General features: G+C 37.7%; 2 protein-coding genes and 1 long non-coding RNA gene across 8 annotated transcripts in view; 2 read left to right on the forward strand and 1 right to left on the reverse strand.

Moving 5' to 3' along the window:
* The first annotated feature begins 2,394 nt into the window (after positions 1-2,394).
* Positions 2,395-9,822, forward strand: LOC141380869 (uncharacterized). Its single transcript, XR_015526106.1, has 3 exons — positions 2,395-2,589; positions 7,308-9,067; positions 9,224-9,822. It is a non-coding gene; the product is annotated as an uncharacterized LOC141380869 (long non-coding RNA).
* On the reverse strand, positions 4,751-18,419 carry cyp19a1b (cytochrome P450, family 19, subfamily A, polypeptide 1b). 4 transcript variants are annotated; one of them, XR_015525841.1, is made up of 11 exons: positions 18,350-18,417; positions 16,482-16,646; positions 16,259-16,409; positions 13,199-13,353; positions 12,946-13,122; positions 11,419-11,533; positions 11,139-11,250; positions 10,884-11,046; positions 10,043-10,284; positions 7,016-7,570; positions 4,751-6,317 (listed from the first exon to the last, which is right to left on the reverse strand). XR_015525841.1 is itself a non-coding variant. In NM_131642.2 (10 exons), exons 2-10 carry the CDS (start codon positions 16,624-16,626, stop codon positions 7,295-7,297), a joined length of 1,536 nt encoding a protein of 511 aa, NP_571717.2. In that variant the 5' UTR covers positions 16,627-16,646; positions 18,350-18,419; the 3' UTR covers positions 4,751-7,294. The 4 variants fall into 4 exon arrangements, 2 of the variants coding, with proteins under 2 accessions (NP_571717.2, XP_087167233.1); XR_015525840.1 differs by having other exon boundaries at positions 16,253-16,409; NM_131642.2 differs by having other exon boundaries at positions 4,751-7,570; positions 18,350-18,419.
* The window catches only part of si:ch1073-340j19.1, a 34,427-nt gene continuing 25,865 nt past the window's right edge, over positions 10,924-19,485 (forward strand). For 2 of the 3 annotated variants that reach the window (XM_087311426.1, XM_087311427.1), the window contains exon 1: positions 10,925-11,061. The gene's annotated coding sequence lies outside the window, so the exon portion shown is untranslated. Of the gene's footprint in view, positions 11,062-19,485 lie in introns of all 3 variants that reach the window. The other variant, XM_087311428.1, reaches the window with a different exon arrangement.

Raw genomic sequence — 19,485 nt, forward strand, 5'->3', positions numbered from 1 at the left:
CGTTTCCAGACTGTGGTTTGTTCCATTCAGGGGTGCGTTTCCCAAACAACAACTTAAAGGGTCACAAAACACCAAAACACATGTTTTGAGCTGTTGACAGTTGTATATGTGTCCCACACTGCTAAAACACTATTAGGACACCTATATTTCACTAAAAAGTGTAAATTGGTTGTTTTTGTGTTATTTCAAGCAAATTTGACTTCCGGTTTGAAACTAATTTTTGAAGCTGCGTCACGGCCATGACATAATAGCGTGTATTCCAGCGTGCAGACTGGGCGTCTGTGCCAGAGTGAGTCTTATTACGTCTTACAGTGTGATGCATTAATGTGTGAGTAAGGCTTGGTTCAAACCAATCAGCGCGCTCTATTGTGCAACTTCATTAATATTCATTAGTGTCACTGTGTTTACACGACAGAGACGCCACGTTGTGTTGGCAAAACAAGCGTGAAGTGTTGCTTTTATAGTTTGCTGCAGTTAAGTTTTGTTTTCATTTTCTCTCTGTGAGAGCGCAGCTAGCGTCACGTGTGGATTAACAGTGTACGCGACGCTCGACAACAATAACTTGCGTGTCTAAGGAGGATTATTGTTTACCTGAGAGCTGTTCTCATCTCCAAACACTGAGATCCGGATTTGATTGTAGTCTTCTCTTCATAAAGACGCGGCTCTAGTTGCTGGTGATTGTCCGGTCTCTACAGATTTGGTAAGTGAGCGGCCAGTGCTCTTTGTTTATTCAGTTTGTTCGTATCGAACTAAGTTAACTATTGCACCGAGTGTAAACATGTTAGCACCGCAACCAAACTTTAACCTCGTGTAGGATTTTTACCGCATTTAGTGATCGGAATAACACACGCGGCTTTCTGACGCTACCTGCCGTGTGCATCTAAGTTTCCTGGGAAATGCGGAGGTTTTTTTCTCTCATTCGCCTTGCGGTATCAAACATTGCATGAAAAATACACGCTTAGAGCAGTTCCTCGAATCAAATATCTCGTTTATCGCGAGGGGCATAAATGAATTCCCTGAATCAAAGAGCCAAACTGCAGTTAAAGTCCACCATTTAATAATTTGGCAAATAATTCGACTACAGATGTCCATGTAGGTTAAACACCATCACTTTCTCCTGTCTGTGTATTTTGACTCTGAAACTCGCGCGTGCCCAAATAGACACTCCCACACCCTCCCACTTCAGTTCCTCCGACACTCCCCCCTAAACAGAGCTGGACACGCCCACTTTTCTGACTTTTCCAAAGTAGAGGTGTGAAAACACCCTGCTGAAACGAGGGGGTTTCATGGCCCTTTAAGTCACGAGTGAACTATCATAGTATGATGCATCATTTGGAAACAATGTAGTGATGAATGTTTCCCAAAATCGTAGTTTCCCTGTCGCATATCCATCGTTTGAACCACGTTAGGTGTAACTAGTATAATAATCTGCAGATTTCAGTGGAATTATTTTGGGAGCATCATAACTAAAACGTTAGTATGTGAATTAAAAAATAATATATTTAATTTTTATTACTTTTATTTAATGTTTAAAATGCAAATCCAATTAAAATCACTTTATTTGGCAAGTCTCTCATATATTATATCTACTAAAAGACAGAAAATATTAGTTTACAAACTGCATTGAACATAAATCAGATAACCATTTTCATATTAGTCAGTAATATTACTAATTTTAAAACTGAATGTGATGAAAACGAGCCCACCAACTCATCTTCAAGGGGGAAGAAATGTGAGTTCGTAAAAAAAAATGATGGCTTACTCGCAAAGCACTGTCGTGCAAGGTGATATTTATTTACAGTGCCAAAAAAAAGTTTATCCACAGTGAAGATATATACAAGTGCTAACAAAAAAATAGTAATAAAAAGTACCAAAGAAACAACAAACAGGAAAATAAAATCTGCAAAAATATACTCCAATTATATCTACAATAATAATAATAACGATAATATCAGGTATCCACAATATACAATATACTTGCTTGAGGCACCACAGTTGCACTCTTGCATCGACTTGGTTAACAAGTGTTGTGAGAAAGTTGGGCTCTGGCTTATCTAGCCCAAACTCCCGCCCGTTTGTGGGCTAAACCATTCAACAGGTAAGTATTAAAACGTACAAATACACAAACATTAAATAACTTGACATTCAAGCCACACTTCACATTAAACACAAAAATAAAAAATCCTTAATATATAATTAACAACAAAACATACATTTTCTTAATATAAATAAACACATAATACACACTTCATGAACACAAAACACCTATTTAACAGACATAATGGTTTCGTCAGCTTCCGATCGCAGTGCGCATGCGCACACAATCCCAATCATTCTTAAACCAGCACTTCCGATGTGCTCGGTTTGACCGATCGCGACCGGAAGCCTGACTACGCCCACACAGACAAACACCAAACAGAGAAGACAACACAACAGGTGAAGTGGAGGTGTATGAAATGCCTATGGATGACTTATGAATTGCGGGGAGTGGATTTATGGAAATATGACCATTTGCTATCGAGATCGCGTGTGCACCCGCTCCTCCGATAACGGCAACGGCAGGGAGGAACATTATGATGAATGAATGAGGTAAGTGTGTTTGTGAGTATGTCTGCGTGTCAGCGCGTCTGTGTGTGTGTGTGTTTGCAAGTATGTGTGTGCGTGAGAATGTGCGTGTGCGTACGAGAATGTGTGTGTGTGAATGCCAGTGCTGCTTTCCCAGCGGTGACAGTTAATGTGACTTTATCACACTGAATAAATATAGATTTACCCACATTTACTCAATTAAATAAACAGAATTAATGATGGGCTAAAAATCTGCAGAATTCTGCGCGCGCAGATTGCGTGTGGGCCTAGGTATAACGTTAAACGTCCATAATGATGCTCTAAATGCAGAGGAGTAATAACTTGTTTAAAAAAGAATCCCATAATTTCTTTGTGCAAATTATATTGTTTTACACGCGCACACACACACACATAAAAAAATCCAATATTAGTCTTGGTAAAGACATGCACTCGTTTACCATATTAATTGCAATCTATGCAAATGACACATATAGGACCTGCGTTTCCTTTACAAATATTATTGAGAACATGACATATTCTATTCTAAATTAATATAAAATCACTTATAAAAGCTAACACGTATGCTAATATCATATATAAATCATAAATAAATACATAAATATAAATAAATAAATAAGGATGCTATTTATTAAGAAATTAAATTTAATATTTCGTCATCTTGGAATTATAAGGTTGTATCTGCGTTCTGAATGAATTTGAGATATTGAGATTTTAAAGTTTTTGCATTCCATAGTAAACAGCAGGTGTCTAACATTTGTTTTTTTAAATAAAACATTTTAAAATCTAAACAACTTATTAAAAAAACATCCCATTGTAACGCCGGGGGTGACACACACAACTGGAGGTAAGATCCAATATGCAGGTTTATTCAATGTCAAGCAAGCAATGGTCAAATCGGGTATTAACAGGTATATGCGGGCAAATCCAGAGTCGTAATCAATATTCAGGCAATAGGTCATGAGGCAGGCGGCTAAACAGGAGAACAAGGGTAAACAAGGCTAGGGTCTAAACACGGAGAAAACAAGACAAGGAGAAACGCGTTGTAATGTCACTGAAAGCAAACAAGACTCGGGCCAACTGGATGAGTGAATGAGTGGCTTATGAAGGGTGTCTAATCAGTCTCTGAAAGTCCTCAGGTGATGCGAGTGGAATCAGTCTAGATGAGTGAGCAGGCGTGAGTGTGACCGGAGAGCATGTATGCATATGTAGTCCAGAAGAAGGCGGAAGTGTAGTCCATGGTTATAGTGGAAACCAGCGATCTCCGGAGAGCGATCGCTGGTTATCGTAACACCCATAATGTAAATAAGTTTTCATTTAATAAGAATCTGTCAATAACTCAATTTTGACAAAAATGTAAGATAGAACCTTATAATTCTTAGGTGACGATTTATTATTTATTAGAAAATGAAAAAAAAATCATACTTTAATAATAATATTAATAATATTAATGATGATGATGGTAATGATTATTAATAAGTAGGATATTGTTTGTTTATTTTTACTTTTTTTTTAAAGTCTACTTTTACAATTTCACATGCAAACCACTGCTGAAATGTTCTAACCAGCAGGCCCATGTCATATACAGCACAGACACTTAATAAATAACCTACTATCAATTACAAGCGTTAACATATGCTATGCTTTTTTTTTTCAAGTAACATAAATCCTTTTAAATAATAGTTCACCTATAGCTTTCGTCATGGGCTACGGCTGTGTTCAAAATGACATCAATGTTTTCAGAGTGCACTGGGAAGGGAGTGCAACTTTAAACATGAAGATTGCAAAAACTGAGCTGTAAAAATACTTTAAAAGCAAATTACACCTAAGAGAGATGATCCTAATGCTTTTAATTTTTTAGCATGCCCACTTTGAATGTTAGAATGTTCTAAATGAATTGGGCATAGGGCGGATAACGGAGAATAGAAAACAGCCAGGAAATGTTTCTAACTACATCTCTAGAGGTGTAGTTACAAGCGCACAAGTTTGCAACGAAGCTGGCGAATGTTCGTTGGACTGATGGAATTGGGAAACGGCAAATCAACAAACTATGTTTGTAACAACGGACCTTGCGACTTTAGTTGGCTAACGATGACTTTTGGAAACGCACCCCAGGTGGGTATGTTCATTAGTTATTTGGAAAAAACAAAACAAAAACAAAGACGGGTTTGGCATTATTTTCAGATCATTTTATTGGCTGATGTAATTATTAAACAGTTTTGTTAGAAGACTTTTACATTATCAGAGCATGTTTTGATACTAATTAAATGTTAGAAAAAATATAAAAGATGCATGATACAATCAACCCCAAGCAGTAAACTACTGTAAACTATTTTTGTAGCGCATAAAAACTGACAATATTTAGTTCCGTTTGGCCAGGACACCAGAATTACACCACTGCGCTTTACGAGAAGTGCCATGGGATTTTTTTCATGACCACAGAGAGTCAGGACCATCTTATCCGAAAGACAGAGCTCACTGACAGTATGGTGTCCCCTTCACTATACTGGGGCATTAAGACTCATACAGACTGCAGGTTTAGCGCCCCCTGCTGGCCTTACTAACACCACTTCCAACAGCAACCTAGTTTTCCCATGTGGTCTCCCATCCAGTTACTGACCAGGCTCAGCCCTGCTTAGCTTACATGAGTAACCAGTCTTGGGCTGCAGGGTGATATGGCTGTGGAAGGTGTTATTCACCTTCATAAACTTTTTAAAAAGTTACTTGCCCAACCTTTAAAGCAACGTCCTCTTCCCTCATTGTTAGCCACTCATTTCATTTTTCACTGTCTGTTTTCTCAATTAACCTGCCGTTTATCTCAGAAATATAACACATCATGGAAGTTAAATCAGTTGACATTGTAGTTGAATACAGATTACAGATCATAAAATGCAAGATTTTACATCTGTAGACTATTTTGAGGGATGTAAACATTAACAGTTTATACAGCAATCAAAGAGACATTTCAAGACCTTTTTTACGACTCTTTCCATACATGTTAAGACCTCATCGCCACTTTAGGTTTCACACGGTAACATTTGCGACATTTTAATACACAGTATATTTACTAAATACTGATTGCAACAAACTAATCCTAAATTAAAACATCCATATACTGAATAAAAACGCTAAGTGGCATCTACAGAACTGCAGGATTTTATCCATTTCGTAAACTACACAGCAGCCTAACATTCCAATAAAATTCAGGCAAACTTTAGCATGCAACTATACATTGTAGAATCAAAAATGATGCAAAATTTAATACCTTGTAAAAAAAAAAACCTTTTATTACCTTTTAAGGGCCTTAAAAATTTCTCTAAATTGATTGATCAACATTTAATACTTTTTAAGACCCCACGGACACCCTGAATAACATTTTCTGTTTCTTAATTACTACAGCTTCTGATAATATAAAAAGGTCCATATATTGATACATAATATTATAATAGCTGTTTTAACGATAAGTTAGGATAGATTTACCTCTTGTTTGTTATGTATTAGTTTGACAACATGCAGGAAATTTTCAAGAGTGTAATGACATCACCACATGGTCTACTAGCAAAAATCACTTTGGTAGTACTGATCAGTACGTTACAGAACAGATTACCCAGTATTTAGTTGTTCTTGCCATTTTTAACCCTCTACGTTTAACTACCTACTAGTTGCTTGTGTTTGTTTTTGAGTTTGTGCATCTTTAAAAATCTTCAATGTCATTATAGAGTTGAAGCAAAGAGCTTAGAATGACCAAAAGGCGACGCTCTAGTGTAATTTGGGAAACAGCCACTAGAGGACGGCCATTTTGGAATGAAAACTCCAATAGAATAACAGTATATTATTAGTCTGTAAAATAAACTATTAAAAGTGCTGATGATTGTGATAGTAAGTGTTGTATTGTCGTCTTTCAGGTTGTATCTCAGCTTTAATATGCTTTTTAAATAGATACATAAAAAACAAAGCAGCTGCTTGCCATCACAAAAGTAATGAGATCCAATGGACGGCCGATCACTTTCACTTCAAAATGGCGAAATCCAGGGCTGTTGCTGGGCGCTGCTGTTGCAATGGAACGTTCTATTGAGTGTCGCCTCTTGGTCATTCTAAGCTCTTTGGTTGAAGTCAGAATTATTAGCCACCTGTATACTTTCCCTCAATTTTTGTTTAAGGGAACGAATATTTCTTTCAGCGCATTTCTAAACTATAGTTTTAATTGATAACTTATTTCTAATGACTTAACTGTTTTATCTTTGCCATGATGACAGTACATACTCTTTTGTAGATGTTTTTAAGATACTATTATTCAACTTAAAGTGACATTTAAAGGCTTAATTAGGTTAATTAGGCAAGTTTTGGTAACTAAGCAAGTCATTGTATAACAGTGGTTTGTTTTGTAGACCATCTGAATCAAATATTGCTTAAGGGGGCTAATAATATTGACCTTAAAATGGTTTAAAATTAAATAAAAGCTGCTTTTATTCTAGCCAAAATAAAACAAATAAGACTTTCTCCAGAGGAAAAAATATTACAAGAAAATACTGTGACAAATGCCTTGCTTTGCTAAACATCAATTGGCGAATAATTTCGACTCTTGGTCGAAGAAATCTAAATAGTACAATTTTATGTTTAAGGTAAGTTCAGTTGAACATCATATTGAAAAACAATTGATCTTTAACTCTTTGTTAAGTGCAAGGAATTTACTCTGTGCGCCTTGAAATGTTTATTCCTTTGAGGTGCGGTTGTCCGCTGTTTCTCCGTTGCTGTTTTGAGCTCGCGGGATGAAGCGCATGGCCAGGCAGTCGGGATCTTCTTCTACTGGCTGCATGGAGAGGTTGTTGGTCTGTCTGATGGTGCTGATGGTGCAGCCGTGACGAGGACAAACTGTAAACCTTGATAACATGGTTACTAGGATGGCCTTCGTCATCACCATAGCAATGTGCTTCCCAACACAGGCCCGCGGACCACAACCGAATGGCTGGAAGTAACGACTGGGAACCTGAGAAGGAGGCAGAGTTGATAAGACTAGCACATTTACAGTAATCCACTATTAATTGACTATTATGCCGTTTAAGTCTACTTCAAGAAAGAAAGCAGTTGTGTTACCAAGGTCGATGGCTAAAAATGGGTATAGTAGTGAATCCCCCACCTCTCAAGTTTGCACAGTATTATCAGAGGACCATAAAATTGTATTACTTCTGTATTTTTTTGGGAAGTGTCTGATTGCATTTCTCTAAATTCTATACTTCTCTAGTTTCACAAATCAGTGTTGATTTTTCAGTTTTAGAAAAAATGTACAACATTGCTACATATTTGTGGGAGAAAGTCAATAATTGGTTTGCGATCTACAAATGCACCAATTTAAGGGTCCTAATTACGAACAAAAAACTTTATTTTCAGGTTTGTATGTTATGTGATCATGTACAGTTGAAGTCAGAATTATTATGTTATAAATTATATTTATTATGTCTGATATTTTTTCTTCTGAAGAAAGTCTCATTTGTTTGATTTCTAGCTAGAATAAAAGCAGTTTTAAATTTTTTAAACATCATTTTAAGGTCAAAATTATTAGTCCCTTTAAGCTTTATTTTTTTCCGTCTACAGAACAAACCATTGTTATACAATAACTTGACTAATTACCCTAACATGCGTAGTTAACCTAATTAACCCAGTTAAGCCTTTAAATGTTACTGTCACCGTGGCAAAGAAATCAGTTACTAGAGATGAGTTATTAAAACTATTATGATTAGAAATATGCTGGAAAAATCTCTCCCTTAAACAAAAATTGAGGGAAAAAAGAAACGGGGGCTAATAATTCAGGAAGGCTAATATTTCTGACTTCAACTCTAGATCAGGCGAGGCAGTGGCGCAGTAGGTAGTGCTGTCGCCTCACAGCAAGAAGGTCGCTGGTTCGAACCTCGGCTCAGTTGGCGTTTCTGTGTGGAGTTTGCATGTTCTCCCTGCGTTCGTGTGGGTTTCCTCCGGGTGCAGTTGAATTGGGTAGGCTAAATTGTCCGTAGTGTATGAGTGTGTGTGTGTGAATGTTTCCCAGAGATGGGTTGCGGCTGGAAGGCCATCCGCTGCGTAAAAAAAAAAACAAACTTGCTGGATAAGTTGGCGGTTCATTCCGCTGTGGCGACCCCGGATTAATAAAGAGACTAAGCCGACAAGAAAATGAATGAACTCTAGATCAGATTTGTCACTTTCACATTTGGTCTCCAAGCTGAATTCATAAGATCTGTATTTACAAAGCAAGGTAGTACCCCAGGCTACCATGTAATGCTTCTGTATTTTTGTTAAATTTCAGGTTGGACTTCTCAGAATTTACTGATCAATACTGTTCATGAAAACTAGTTTTGATTGTAAAAGAATGTGAATAATTATAATAGAATACATGAATGCGCCAATTTGTGCTTCACATTTAAGTGGCATACGCTTTATATACATGTTTGTATTGTCTTTGTCAATCTTACATCTCACAATACTTACATCATAGGTCTTAAACTCAATTCCTGGAGGGCCGCAGCTGCAGAGTTTTTCTCCAATCCTAATCAAACACAGCTGATCCAAGTAATCAAGGAGTTTAAGACTTCTAAAGACTATTAGGGAGGTGCGAGTTGGAGCTAAACTGTGCAGAGCTGCGGCTCTCCAGGAATTGAGTTTAAGACTGTTGACTTACATTGTTCATTGTTCTACTTCAAGAAAGAAAGCAGTTGGGTTACTAAGGCAGATGGCTAAAAATGGGTATAGTACTGAATCCCCCCACTCCTCAAACTTGCCCAGTATTATCAGAGGACCATAAAATTGTATTACTTCTGTATTTTTTCTTGTGTCTGATTGCATTTCCCTAAATTTTATACTTCTTTAGTTTCACAAATCAGTGTTGATTTTTCAGTTTTTGGAAAAATGTACAACGTTTTTACATATTTGTGGGAGAAAATCAATAATTGGTTTGAGATCTACAAATGCACCAATTTATGGGTCATAATTACGAACAAAAAACTTTATTTTCAGGTTTTTTATGTTATGGGATAATGTAAATCAGATTTGTCACTTTCACTTTTGTTCTCCAAGCTGAATTCATAAGATCTGTATATACAAAACATGGTATTACCCCAGGCCACCATGTAATACTACTGTATTTTTGGTGAATTTCAGACTGAACTTTACTGATCAATACTGTTTGTAGAAAGATGTATAACAGAACTTGTATTGATTGTAAAATAATATGAATAATTATGGTCTGTATGGTCTCAGATTCTCAAAGTACCTACATCATAGGTCTCAAACTGGATTCCTGTAGGGCCGCAGCTCTGCACAGTTTTGCTCCAACCCTGATCAAACGCAGCTGATCCAAGTAATCAAGGTGTTCAAGAGTACTAGAGACTGTTAGACAGGTGTGCGTTGGAGGTGGTTGGAGCTAAACTATGCAGCGGCCCTCCAGGAATTGAGATTAAGACCATTGACTTACAGTGTTCTCGAAGTTCTCCAAGCTGAATTCGTTGGGTTTTTTGAAGAACTCTGTCTTATGCATGCGTCCAATGTTCAGGATTAGGTTTGTCCCCTTTGCCACCCGGTAGCCATCAATGTAGTCATCCTCCAGAGACTGCCTCATGATGAAATCCACCACCGGATGGTACCTCAGGGACTCTTTGATGAAGCGCTCTAGAACATTCAGTTTCTGCAAGTCAGCAGACTCTACATCTCGCGAGCCTGAGAGGACAACAAAGACAAATAATAGTAGCGTTATTCTTCTGAAGTATCCTTTCTAAAACCAGTTTCGGGAGATGACCTTCACAGTTATTGGCTGATCCAATTGGTCTAGATTGGGTGACTTGCTGTTGGCTCTAAGACTGACCATGTAGGCCAATTTGGGGCATCAAGAAAGAAGATACCTTAAAGTTTATGTGAAATCAAAATATACAATGTTAATTTTGCTAGCACACATGTTATTCTTTAGATGAATAATTAATCTGTGCAAGTTATTCACTGAAAACCTGGCTTGTTTTGGTAATCTTCAATCAAAGTCTAAGCATTTGCTTCTGCGTTTGGATTGGCTGCTTATCTGATGATGTCAGTTTGACACCTCAGCTACAATATCCTTAACCACACCCCTCTTATCTTTGATTTGCTATGAGGGTGTGATGCGCAACCCCCTAACCCCCCACGGTCACCCCCGTCCCCTACTCAATATTCCGTTTCAGTACATCGACATACTTGAATCTCTCAGTAAGTTCTGGTTCAAGCAGACTTCAAAGTATGCAGCTTCAGACCTGCATCATACCGAGATGCCTTGTGAAGGTTTACTGTACCTATCTGAGACTGTATCTCCTGTACGATTTGCTCTTCCACAGCAGAGTTTTGCTTTAGCAGCAGAAGCATGAAGAACAGACTGATGGAGAGCGTGTCTGGAGCAGCGATCACCATCTCCAGCACACACTGCCTCACGTCGTCCACAGACAGCTCATCATGGTTCTGAAGAAACATCCGGTAAGTTGACCTGTTGTGTTGCTGGAAGTATTTGGAAATAGTATGTGTGTTTTAAAAATGTATATATGTTAACACACCTGAGCAAATATCAGCTCTGTTGCGAAGTCCATTTCATCTAGCTTCTCTGTGTTATTGATGGCCTGTCGCTTTTGCTCCACAAGCTTTCCCATTTCATCCTGCAGCTCTTTTCTGCAAGAAAATTAGTTTTTGAAAGGATATACGCCGTAGGGAAGGTTTAGCAAGGGTTTTTCCTTCCAAATTATTTGTCGACATTATCAAATGTGCAACAATTGTTGATGGAAATCTTTCACTGTTACCACATCTTATGGTAAAGTGTCAGGTCTGTGGTGGACTCACGCTGCCAGGTGGTATTTTCTGTACACAAAGTCCAGTTTGAAGAAAATATCGGGCTGTATGAGAACCGTCTGCCAGGTACTGAAATACCGGTGGATCTTTATTAGTAACTCTTTCTCTGCATTGAACAAGCATAAAAGAGAGTGTTAGAAAGGTTTCCCAAATATCCTTTCATTTAGAGCCATTTCTTACAAGCAATGGAAAGATTGAATGGATCCTAAAGGTTCTTTGACGAACTGTAGAGTCCAAATAAGAACCTTTAATTTAATAAATTCTACTTTTGAACTTCTATGGTCTGTTAGATCCATAGGAAGTGATCAGCGTTATTCGATTCATCATAATATTTTGGCTCATCAGTGTATAAGGGCGTACTCACACTATGTACAGTTGCTTTGAATAGGGCCAAAGCACGCTTGTCCCCCCCTCCCGTCTCCCCTGATGACCCGCACTCACATTACAACCGTTCCTGAATCCAATTCAGAGCACTTCCACTTCTCAAATGATGCATTGCAGACCTTTGGCACTGGCAAACCTCCCTGTGTAATTATTGCTCTTCAGGACATGGTACACAGCGGAGGATCTGAAACAGTTTTAGGTTCTACTATTTACACTTTAGTGCCCTTGTCAACACTTGATGACGTAATTGGGCGTTATGGACTTGAGTTGCAGACTATTGATCTTATTCTTGACGTACGAGCAGGCCAGCCATTGGAAGCTTTTTGGCTCAAGACTTCCGGTCTCATTCACTTCCATTGGATTTTAGACTATAAAAACAGCTCATTTTGCTGCTTGATGTTGCAAACTGATATTGTCTTATTATATTCTTCTTCTTTTGATGTATAGTCATGAACACTTGTTTGTAGAGCAAGTAGTTTGACCGTTTTCTGCCGTTTATTATAGTCATTTCTCCCATAGGTAACTGAATCGGAAGTTCTAAAACAATCACAAAAGCGAACGCGTCATCGATTATGCGCTTTTTAGTAAGAGATTTCTCTCAGCACAGCAGAGATTTCCTTAGTTATATCGCTTTAGTCGTTTGGAATGCGGTGACACGCAGTCAAATATTTTACCGAACTGATCAGTCACTTTTGACGCTCATAAACAATCATAAAGTCCTCATTCTGTAGGAATTAGGAAGTTTTCTGAAGGCGCAGCTGTGGTGCAGTGAGGAGTTTGCATCTTTAATAAACGCTTACAGTTTCAGGCTTAGGCACGCTTTGCACTCACACACAAGTGTACTGCGCCAAAGCCCAAATAAACTGTGCTCTGGCACACCTCTTCCAACCTGGCCAGGGCTGGCCAAGTGAACCGTTCCTGAACCCAATTCAGAGCACTTCCACTTCTCAAACGATCCGGGAAACAGGCCTGGGCACGGTTCGGATAGCATAGTGTGAGTAGGCCCTAAGTTCACAGCATGACATGATCTTCTTCTGGCAATGGAAATACCTGAACCAGTCAGATCTACAAAGAACTCGGGAACAACACAGGAACTCTTTCTGAACCAAAAGAACCATTAAGGAGTTTGCTGACCATTGAGAGGGATTCTTAGGAAGAGTCTGTTGGAGACGTCCACCACGATGCAGCGCAGGAGATTGAGCACATCCACATGTCCTGAGGCGTCTGTGAACTCCTGCAGGACGTCAAGCTGTCTGTTGGTGGCGCTCACACACACCTCTACTGACTTCTGGAGACCTGGACCTGTAAGAGCTGAACAAACACACAAACAACACAATTCTGATGATTCTCTGTGTGAAATGATGTGAGACCAGAGATTAACACTCACCTTTAGTGAAGTATGTTCTCACTTTCTTCCACTTTGCGATGTTGCTGTTGAAGATGATGCCTTGTTCAAACATACCTATGCATTGCAGACCTTTGGCACTGGCAAACCTCCCTGTGTAATTATTGCTCTTCAGGACATGGTACACAGCGGAGGACCTGAAACGGTTTTAGGTTTTACTTTTTACACTTATGGTGCCCTTGTTAACACTTCATGACATAATTTTGAGTTGCAGACTATTAGTCTTATTCTTTATGCACGGATGCCGCCAATGGAATCTTTTTGGCTTGAGACTTTCTGTCTCATTCACTTCCATTGATTTTTAGACGTTACAAATGGCTCGTTTTGCTGCTTGATGTTGCAAACTGAGATTTCCTTATTATAATATTCTGCTTTATCTGTATTGTCATGTTTTTACTTGTCACTTGTTGGTAGAGCAAGTAGTTTGGCTGTTTTCTGCTCTTTATTATTCCTAGTCATTTCTCCCATAGATGACTGAATCGTATGTTCTACAACAGTCACAAAAACGAGCACAGTTCCACATCGCAGCATAAGGTCAATACAAAACAAATGAGGTTTTAGCATCATAAGGGCACTTGTGAGCACCTTTTTAAAGTTCATTTGACTATTCGGTGTGATTGATGATACTCAGTAAAAATTGAGCATAATCAGAAATGAATTTTAATTGCTAATACGGTCGATTGAACAATTTTATTCAGTAAAATGGGAATCCATGAAGTTGACAAACAGATATGCTTGAAAATGAGGGTCATGTATCTCTAAATTTGATTGTTTTTGTAGTGGGTGTTTCAGCAAAACCTAAATTAAAACTAGAAACAACAGATTTTATATGATTTGGAGATACAGCATAATATCCTACGGCATGAAAATACAAGCATTCAAAAAGAGTCCACATTTTAAAAATGACACCGTGATTGTAATGTGTACCACAAAATGTAACTATAAATGGTGACGTCTTGTGGTTGTGTGCTACACTACAGTCTATACACATGTGCAAGTACTTGACAACCAAAACTATGGCTGTTTCTCAATTCCAAGAACGCAGAGAACGGACTTGCGTTTTTGTGAAGACCCGTCTTGCAAGGTCACCTCGGAAAAACGAGCTCGAGAGACCGCGAGAACAGAGAACACGTCCTGTGGGAAATGAGACTCTGCGTTCCTCCTGATGGTCATGTGACCTTCATGCATTTTTAATGGAAAATGATTTAAACATTACAGCATTCATACAACGATTTATTGTTTTCCTCCTTTAATATACATAACATGCACAAAAACCTTACAGATATAGTTGCACAACACAAATAAAACTGATTTTCAAGAGTTCACACTTAGCTGATGATTGATTATAAAGCTTGTTTGGCATGCTGTCCCTGGAGAAGCCCTGAGCCCATAAGATCCTCGAGCCCGGGGCTCCCCCCCCATTTGCAAGGCGAGAGGGGAGTTTTAGCTCAGGTAGATCTCGAGAACTCCCCTGCCATAGTAGCTTATGAACAGAGAGTGATTGCTCTTAAGAGATAACTACTTACTAGGAGCATGTCTACAGTGCCGATTTGGATTAGTCCGTTAACTTAAGTTGCATGTTTTTGGAACGTTGCAGAAACGTTGACTGGCTTGGTAAGTACTAGAACCAGTAACGTTCTTGCTGCGAGGCAACAGTGCTAACCACTGGGCCACCATGCCACCCATCTAGGAAAGGAGGAGGAGTTGGGGTGGAAGGTGGGATTCCTCAAAACGAAGTTGGCTGTTATATAAAACTTAGGGTATTTATAGTGGCTTAGGAATCGTCTGATTGGTGAATCCCAAATTGAGTAATGGGGGACCAGCCGCAAGCAATAAGAATAATAAGCAATTGATCCTCTCGAAATTTGTTGATCAACAAACTTCAATTAATAGAAATTTCAGCAAATAAACAACTTTAATGTGTTTATTCCTTTATTAAGATTTCATGTTATGGTTTAATTTCGTCGACTCATTTAGGGAAACTCCCGAGATAAATAAGTCAAATCTCTGAACTTTAATAATAAATCTATGTAAAATGTTGCGCTTCCCACCTCCAGTCACAAGGACTTTTGGGACTTTTTAGAGCGAGTTCGGTGCTCAAGTCTGCATCAAAGCATCCTCGATATCAAGAACACATCCGGAAACTTTCACTTGTCCTCCGTTCTCGCGGTCTTGAGTTTTGGAACTGAACTTTTGCGCTTGATGATGACGTTACACAAGAATACTAAGACGCAAGATCGCTGAAGAGTGCATATTTAGAAACAGCCTTTTAATAGTGGACTACAAGACTTTACGTAGGCATGTGCAAAGAGTTCATTAACAAAGTGACATCGCCACCTATGGGCCTGGCATGCATATTACACCATTTTCACCATTTCCTCAAGATCGATTTGGATGAATTTTGACAAAATGGTCAACTGTATACAAAACATTCTTGATTTTTTTCAACAAATATTTCTCTAAATTACACTAACATGCCTAAATTTTCAAGTTTTTGCACCGTGTATAGAATATTACTGATAAAAATTTAAAGTAGCATATTATTTTCAAGATTTCAATTTTATTTTGTTAAATTTTAAGCAACTTATATTGCACTGCAGCATTGACCTTAGTTTGTATAACTACTAAAGACATTACTTTATCCTGCAATGTGGTAGTGCGCTCGTTTTTACGATTGTTTTAGATCTTCCGATTCAGCTGCCTATGGGAGAAATGACTACAAATAATAAACGTCAGAAAGCGGTAAAACTACTCGCTTTACAAACAATGGTGTTCATGGCTACACAAACAAGGCAGAATAAAATAATAAGACAATATCAGTTTGAAACATCAAGCAGCAGAACGAGCTGTTTTTAACGTCTAAAAATCAATAGAGGTTAATGAAACCTGAAGTCTTGAGCCAAAAAGATTTGGCTGCGCATCGTATGCAAGACTACAGTCAATACAAGACTTCTGCTCATGAAAGTAATCAGTATCTAATGGCAGATATAGATTAAATGGATGTTAAATTTGCTACATTTTTTTTAGACTTTTTACACTTGCTTGCTTAGTATAACAGTCTCTTCTCCATTGATCCAAACTCGAGCGATGCTGCCGTATTTCTCATTGTAGTAGTTGCACGCCGTGCCGATGCCCATCCAGAGGAACCGACTGTAACTCAGAACCGGCCCCAGACCCAACCACCAACCGGGACCTAAACACGTATCACAACTATTATGACCAGTGGGTGGGTTGATCCCAGTAAATCTAATGGGGTTTACCTCACCTGGAAGAGCTGATTGATTCCTCCAATTCTTGACACCAAAAATTCTGTGCAGCAGAATCAGCATTAAGGTTCCCGTCAGCAGCAGTAATGTTCCCTGCACCACAGCGCCGATGTTTACCGCATCCTTTACCACATGCTCCATCATCACCTCACATACAGACACACCTTAAAGCACAGAAATCCCTCTCAGAATACATGGAAATGAGGCTGAAAATCTGCAGCATAATTGGCTAATAATGCACTACTCTGTAAGTCCCGTTAAAATGAGTGTCAGTATTGTTAGTTTAAGGATGTCTGTAAGCTAGTGAGCTCCAAAACAGTGTCAAAATTTGCTTTGGAAGTTATACAACTGATATAAACATGTAAGCTTGTAGTTTGTCACTTCAGCCTTAATGGATTAATTTTATTCACGTCACCTCATACTTCAGTTTCTCATCAAATCTTGACCAATCAAATGCTCCCTAATATCTGACATGCCCCGCCCCCTTCAACACGCTTTAAATTTGATGTGCTTGGGCTCAATCACTCTCACTGGCAGAGCAAAGCATTATTGGCTGTTTTTTAAAAAGGGGAGGAGCTACACTATGTCCTGCCCGCTCTTTGTGTTTCGGTTGAAATATTTACTTAATAATATCGCTGGCTATACATTTAAATTGTACCTTTTTCAGAAGTAACAATTTTCTTTGCTTTATTTTCACTCCACAGCTTTTCGTGATGAATTAAAGTGATGTTTTGATTCTGTAAGGCAGAGGTGTCCAAACTCAGTCCTGGATTGCCGGTGTTCTGCTGAGCTTAGCTCCTACTTGCTTCAACACACCTGCCAGGAGGTTTCTAGTATATCTAGTTTGTCTTTTTTTTTGTTATTAATTGACAGTTTTGCCTTCCACCATTGTAACTAATTTAACTCCTGATTTAACTTCAGTAAGAATAATTTACTGAAACTATAACCAACAAATTGAACGTGGCTTTAGTGAAACTAAATAAATTTGAACTTACTTTATAAAATGCTAAATTTATTTAATGAATCTATTTTATTTTAGATAGTTGCAGAGGCAATATTTTAGTTTAGCTTTGGAAAACTAACGTAACTAAAATGAAAGAATTAATAAAACAAAACGCTACAGATCCTAAAAAAGGTGTTTAAATATTGCATTTAAATAAATAAACATTGTAAAATAATGATATTAAATCAGTATTTTGTATATATTCATATTTTTTTCTTGCAAAATAATAATTCTTATTTAAAAATTTGAGAAATTTTTGAAATGGAAAAATTAAAGAAATGGAAAAAAAAGAAAATGACAAAAACACACTTACCAAAAATTATTAAAAACAATTAAACTATTAAACCTTATTTAAAATAATGATAAATATACTAATTATTATTATTATCAGTTAAATATATAAATATATATTACATTAGTTAATATAAATTAATTATAATAAATATTAATTAATAATAATAAATAGATATTGAGTAATTAACTTAATCTGAAGGTTCAAGCTTTATGTATTTATTATTATTATTATTATTATTATTATTATTTTGAACCCTGAATATTCAGATTATGCTAAATACTCCACTTTAAAAAAATATTTTGCTTGTGAAACAACAAAGTAAACAAACAGCTTTTATTATGTAAAAACTTCATAAAACTTCATTCCACTCCCAGTATGGTATTCAACACATTTTTATGCAAGATTTTACTTTTATCCCTTCCATCAACCTCATCAGTTCAAATGACATTAATTTAAATTAGTGAATTAACGAAATTAGTTAATTTTCATCTGTCGAGCTAAGAACTCACACCTCAGCCTAATAAATGATCATCAACAATCTTTTGCAATAATATAACAAACCCACTCACCTCTTTAAATCATTTCTGAACATACAGCTCAGACCTGCCGTCCTCAGGCTTCCATCATCCCCAACTTCATCAGCGGGTGTTTCAGCCCAAATATATACTCTCCCCCTGCTAAAATCCCCAGTTGCCAAGGATTTTTCTTGTGAAGTGCTTTTGAAAGCTCAAAGCAGTCCAGCAGACACGTCCAGAGCTGAACAATGAAACAATGATAGACCAAAGTAGAGGAGGCTGAAGAAAACCCACATAAAAACGGGCCGTGTGCAATACTGTTAGCTCTTTAATGCGAAACACACATCTTTTCCTCCACTCTTGTTATTTTCAGGGCTTTGTTGACCTCTGTCTTGGTTCCAGATCCAGTCTTTCATTCACTAAAGGGCTTTTAATGAAGGCAGGTCAGACTGACCCAGAACCAAACCAGTGAATGAGCTTTTATTGACCAAAGATGTGAAGGATGGAAACAATGTTGCCTGAGAAATGCGAGCGCTCGTTTGGCTTCTTACAAATCGGTGGGGTACACGTAATCCGTTTTTATTATGTGTTTATTTGGGAGGGCTTTGAACCTAATAAACCTGTTACTATTAAAACTGGAATCATCGTGTGAGGCTTAGAGGTTTTTCTAAACTAAATTAAAATATCTTGGATTTGACAACAGTCTGAATAATTAAATGGCCTTCAGGAATAGTTGGTTTTGATTGGACAGGGCTGTGTTTTTGTATATATTGTCAAACATTTCATATTTAATTTAGATTTGGCCTGCATTTCATGTGTAAAATATTAGTATAGTGGAAAGGTATTTTTCCTATTCATTTTTCCTGTAGGTATTCTTAAAGGTGCCATGTTAGTTTGTTCTGTGATATCTACATGGTGGGTGGGTTGGAATACTTATAAAAAATATCCAAAATGGATTTTATGTATTTACTTATAACCAGAGGAACTATTCCTAGTATAAAAGCTCAATTTGACCATATTTGGAATGGTCATGAATATTAATGAGCTCTGCTTTGATGTGGCAGCTTGTCAGTGCCTGCTTTCCAAAAAACACACAAACACAGATCGTGATGAATCTCAGCAAGAGCTGAGTGGCATGACACATTGCAGAAGTCTTCACGTGTTTGTTCTTTCATCGAAAACATATGCTG

The sequence above is a fragment of the Danio rerio genome, chromosome 25 (assembly GCF_052040795.2).
Source record: "Danio rerio strain M-AB ecotype USA chromosome 25, GRCz13ab, whole genome shotgun sequence".
In the NCBI taxonomy this organism is placed as follows: domain Eukaryota; kingdom Metazoa; phylum Chordata; class Actinopteri; order Cypriniformes; family Danionidae; genus Danio; species Danio rerio.

Bases quoted from the DNA above. Each gene is read 5' to 3' on its own strand.
- cyp19a1b (XM_087311107.1), bottom strand. From the start codon at position 16,626: ATGATGGAGCATGTGGTAAAGGATGCGGTAAACATCGGCGCTGTGGTG. The intron at 16,410-16,481 runs GTGAGGTAAACC...ATACGTGTTTAG, and splicing joins GAATCAATCAGCTCTTCCAG to GTCCCGGTTGGTGGTTGGGT. The intron at 10,285-10,883 runs GTACAGTAAACC...TTGTCCTCTCAG, and splicing joins GGAGATACAGTCTCAGATAG to GCTCGCGAGATGTAGAGTCT.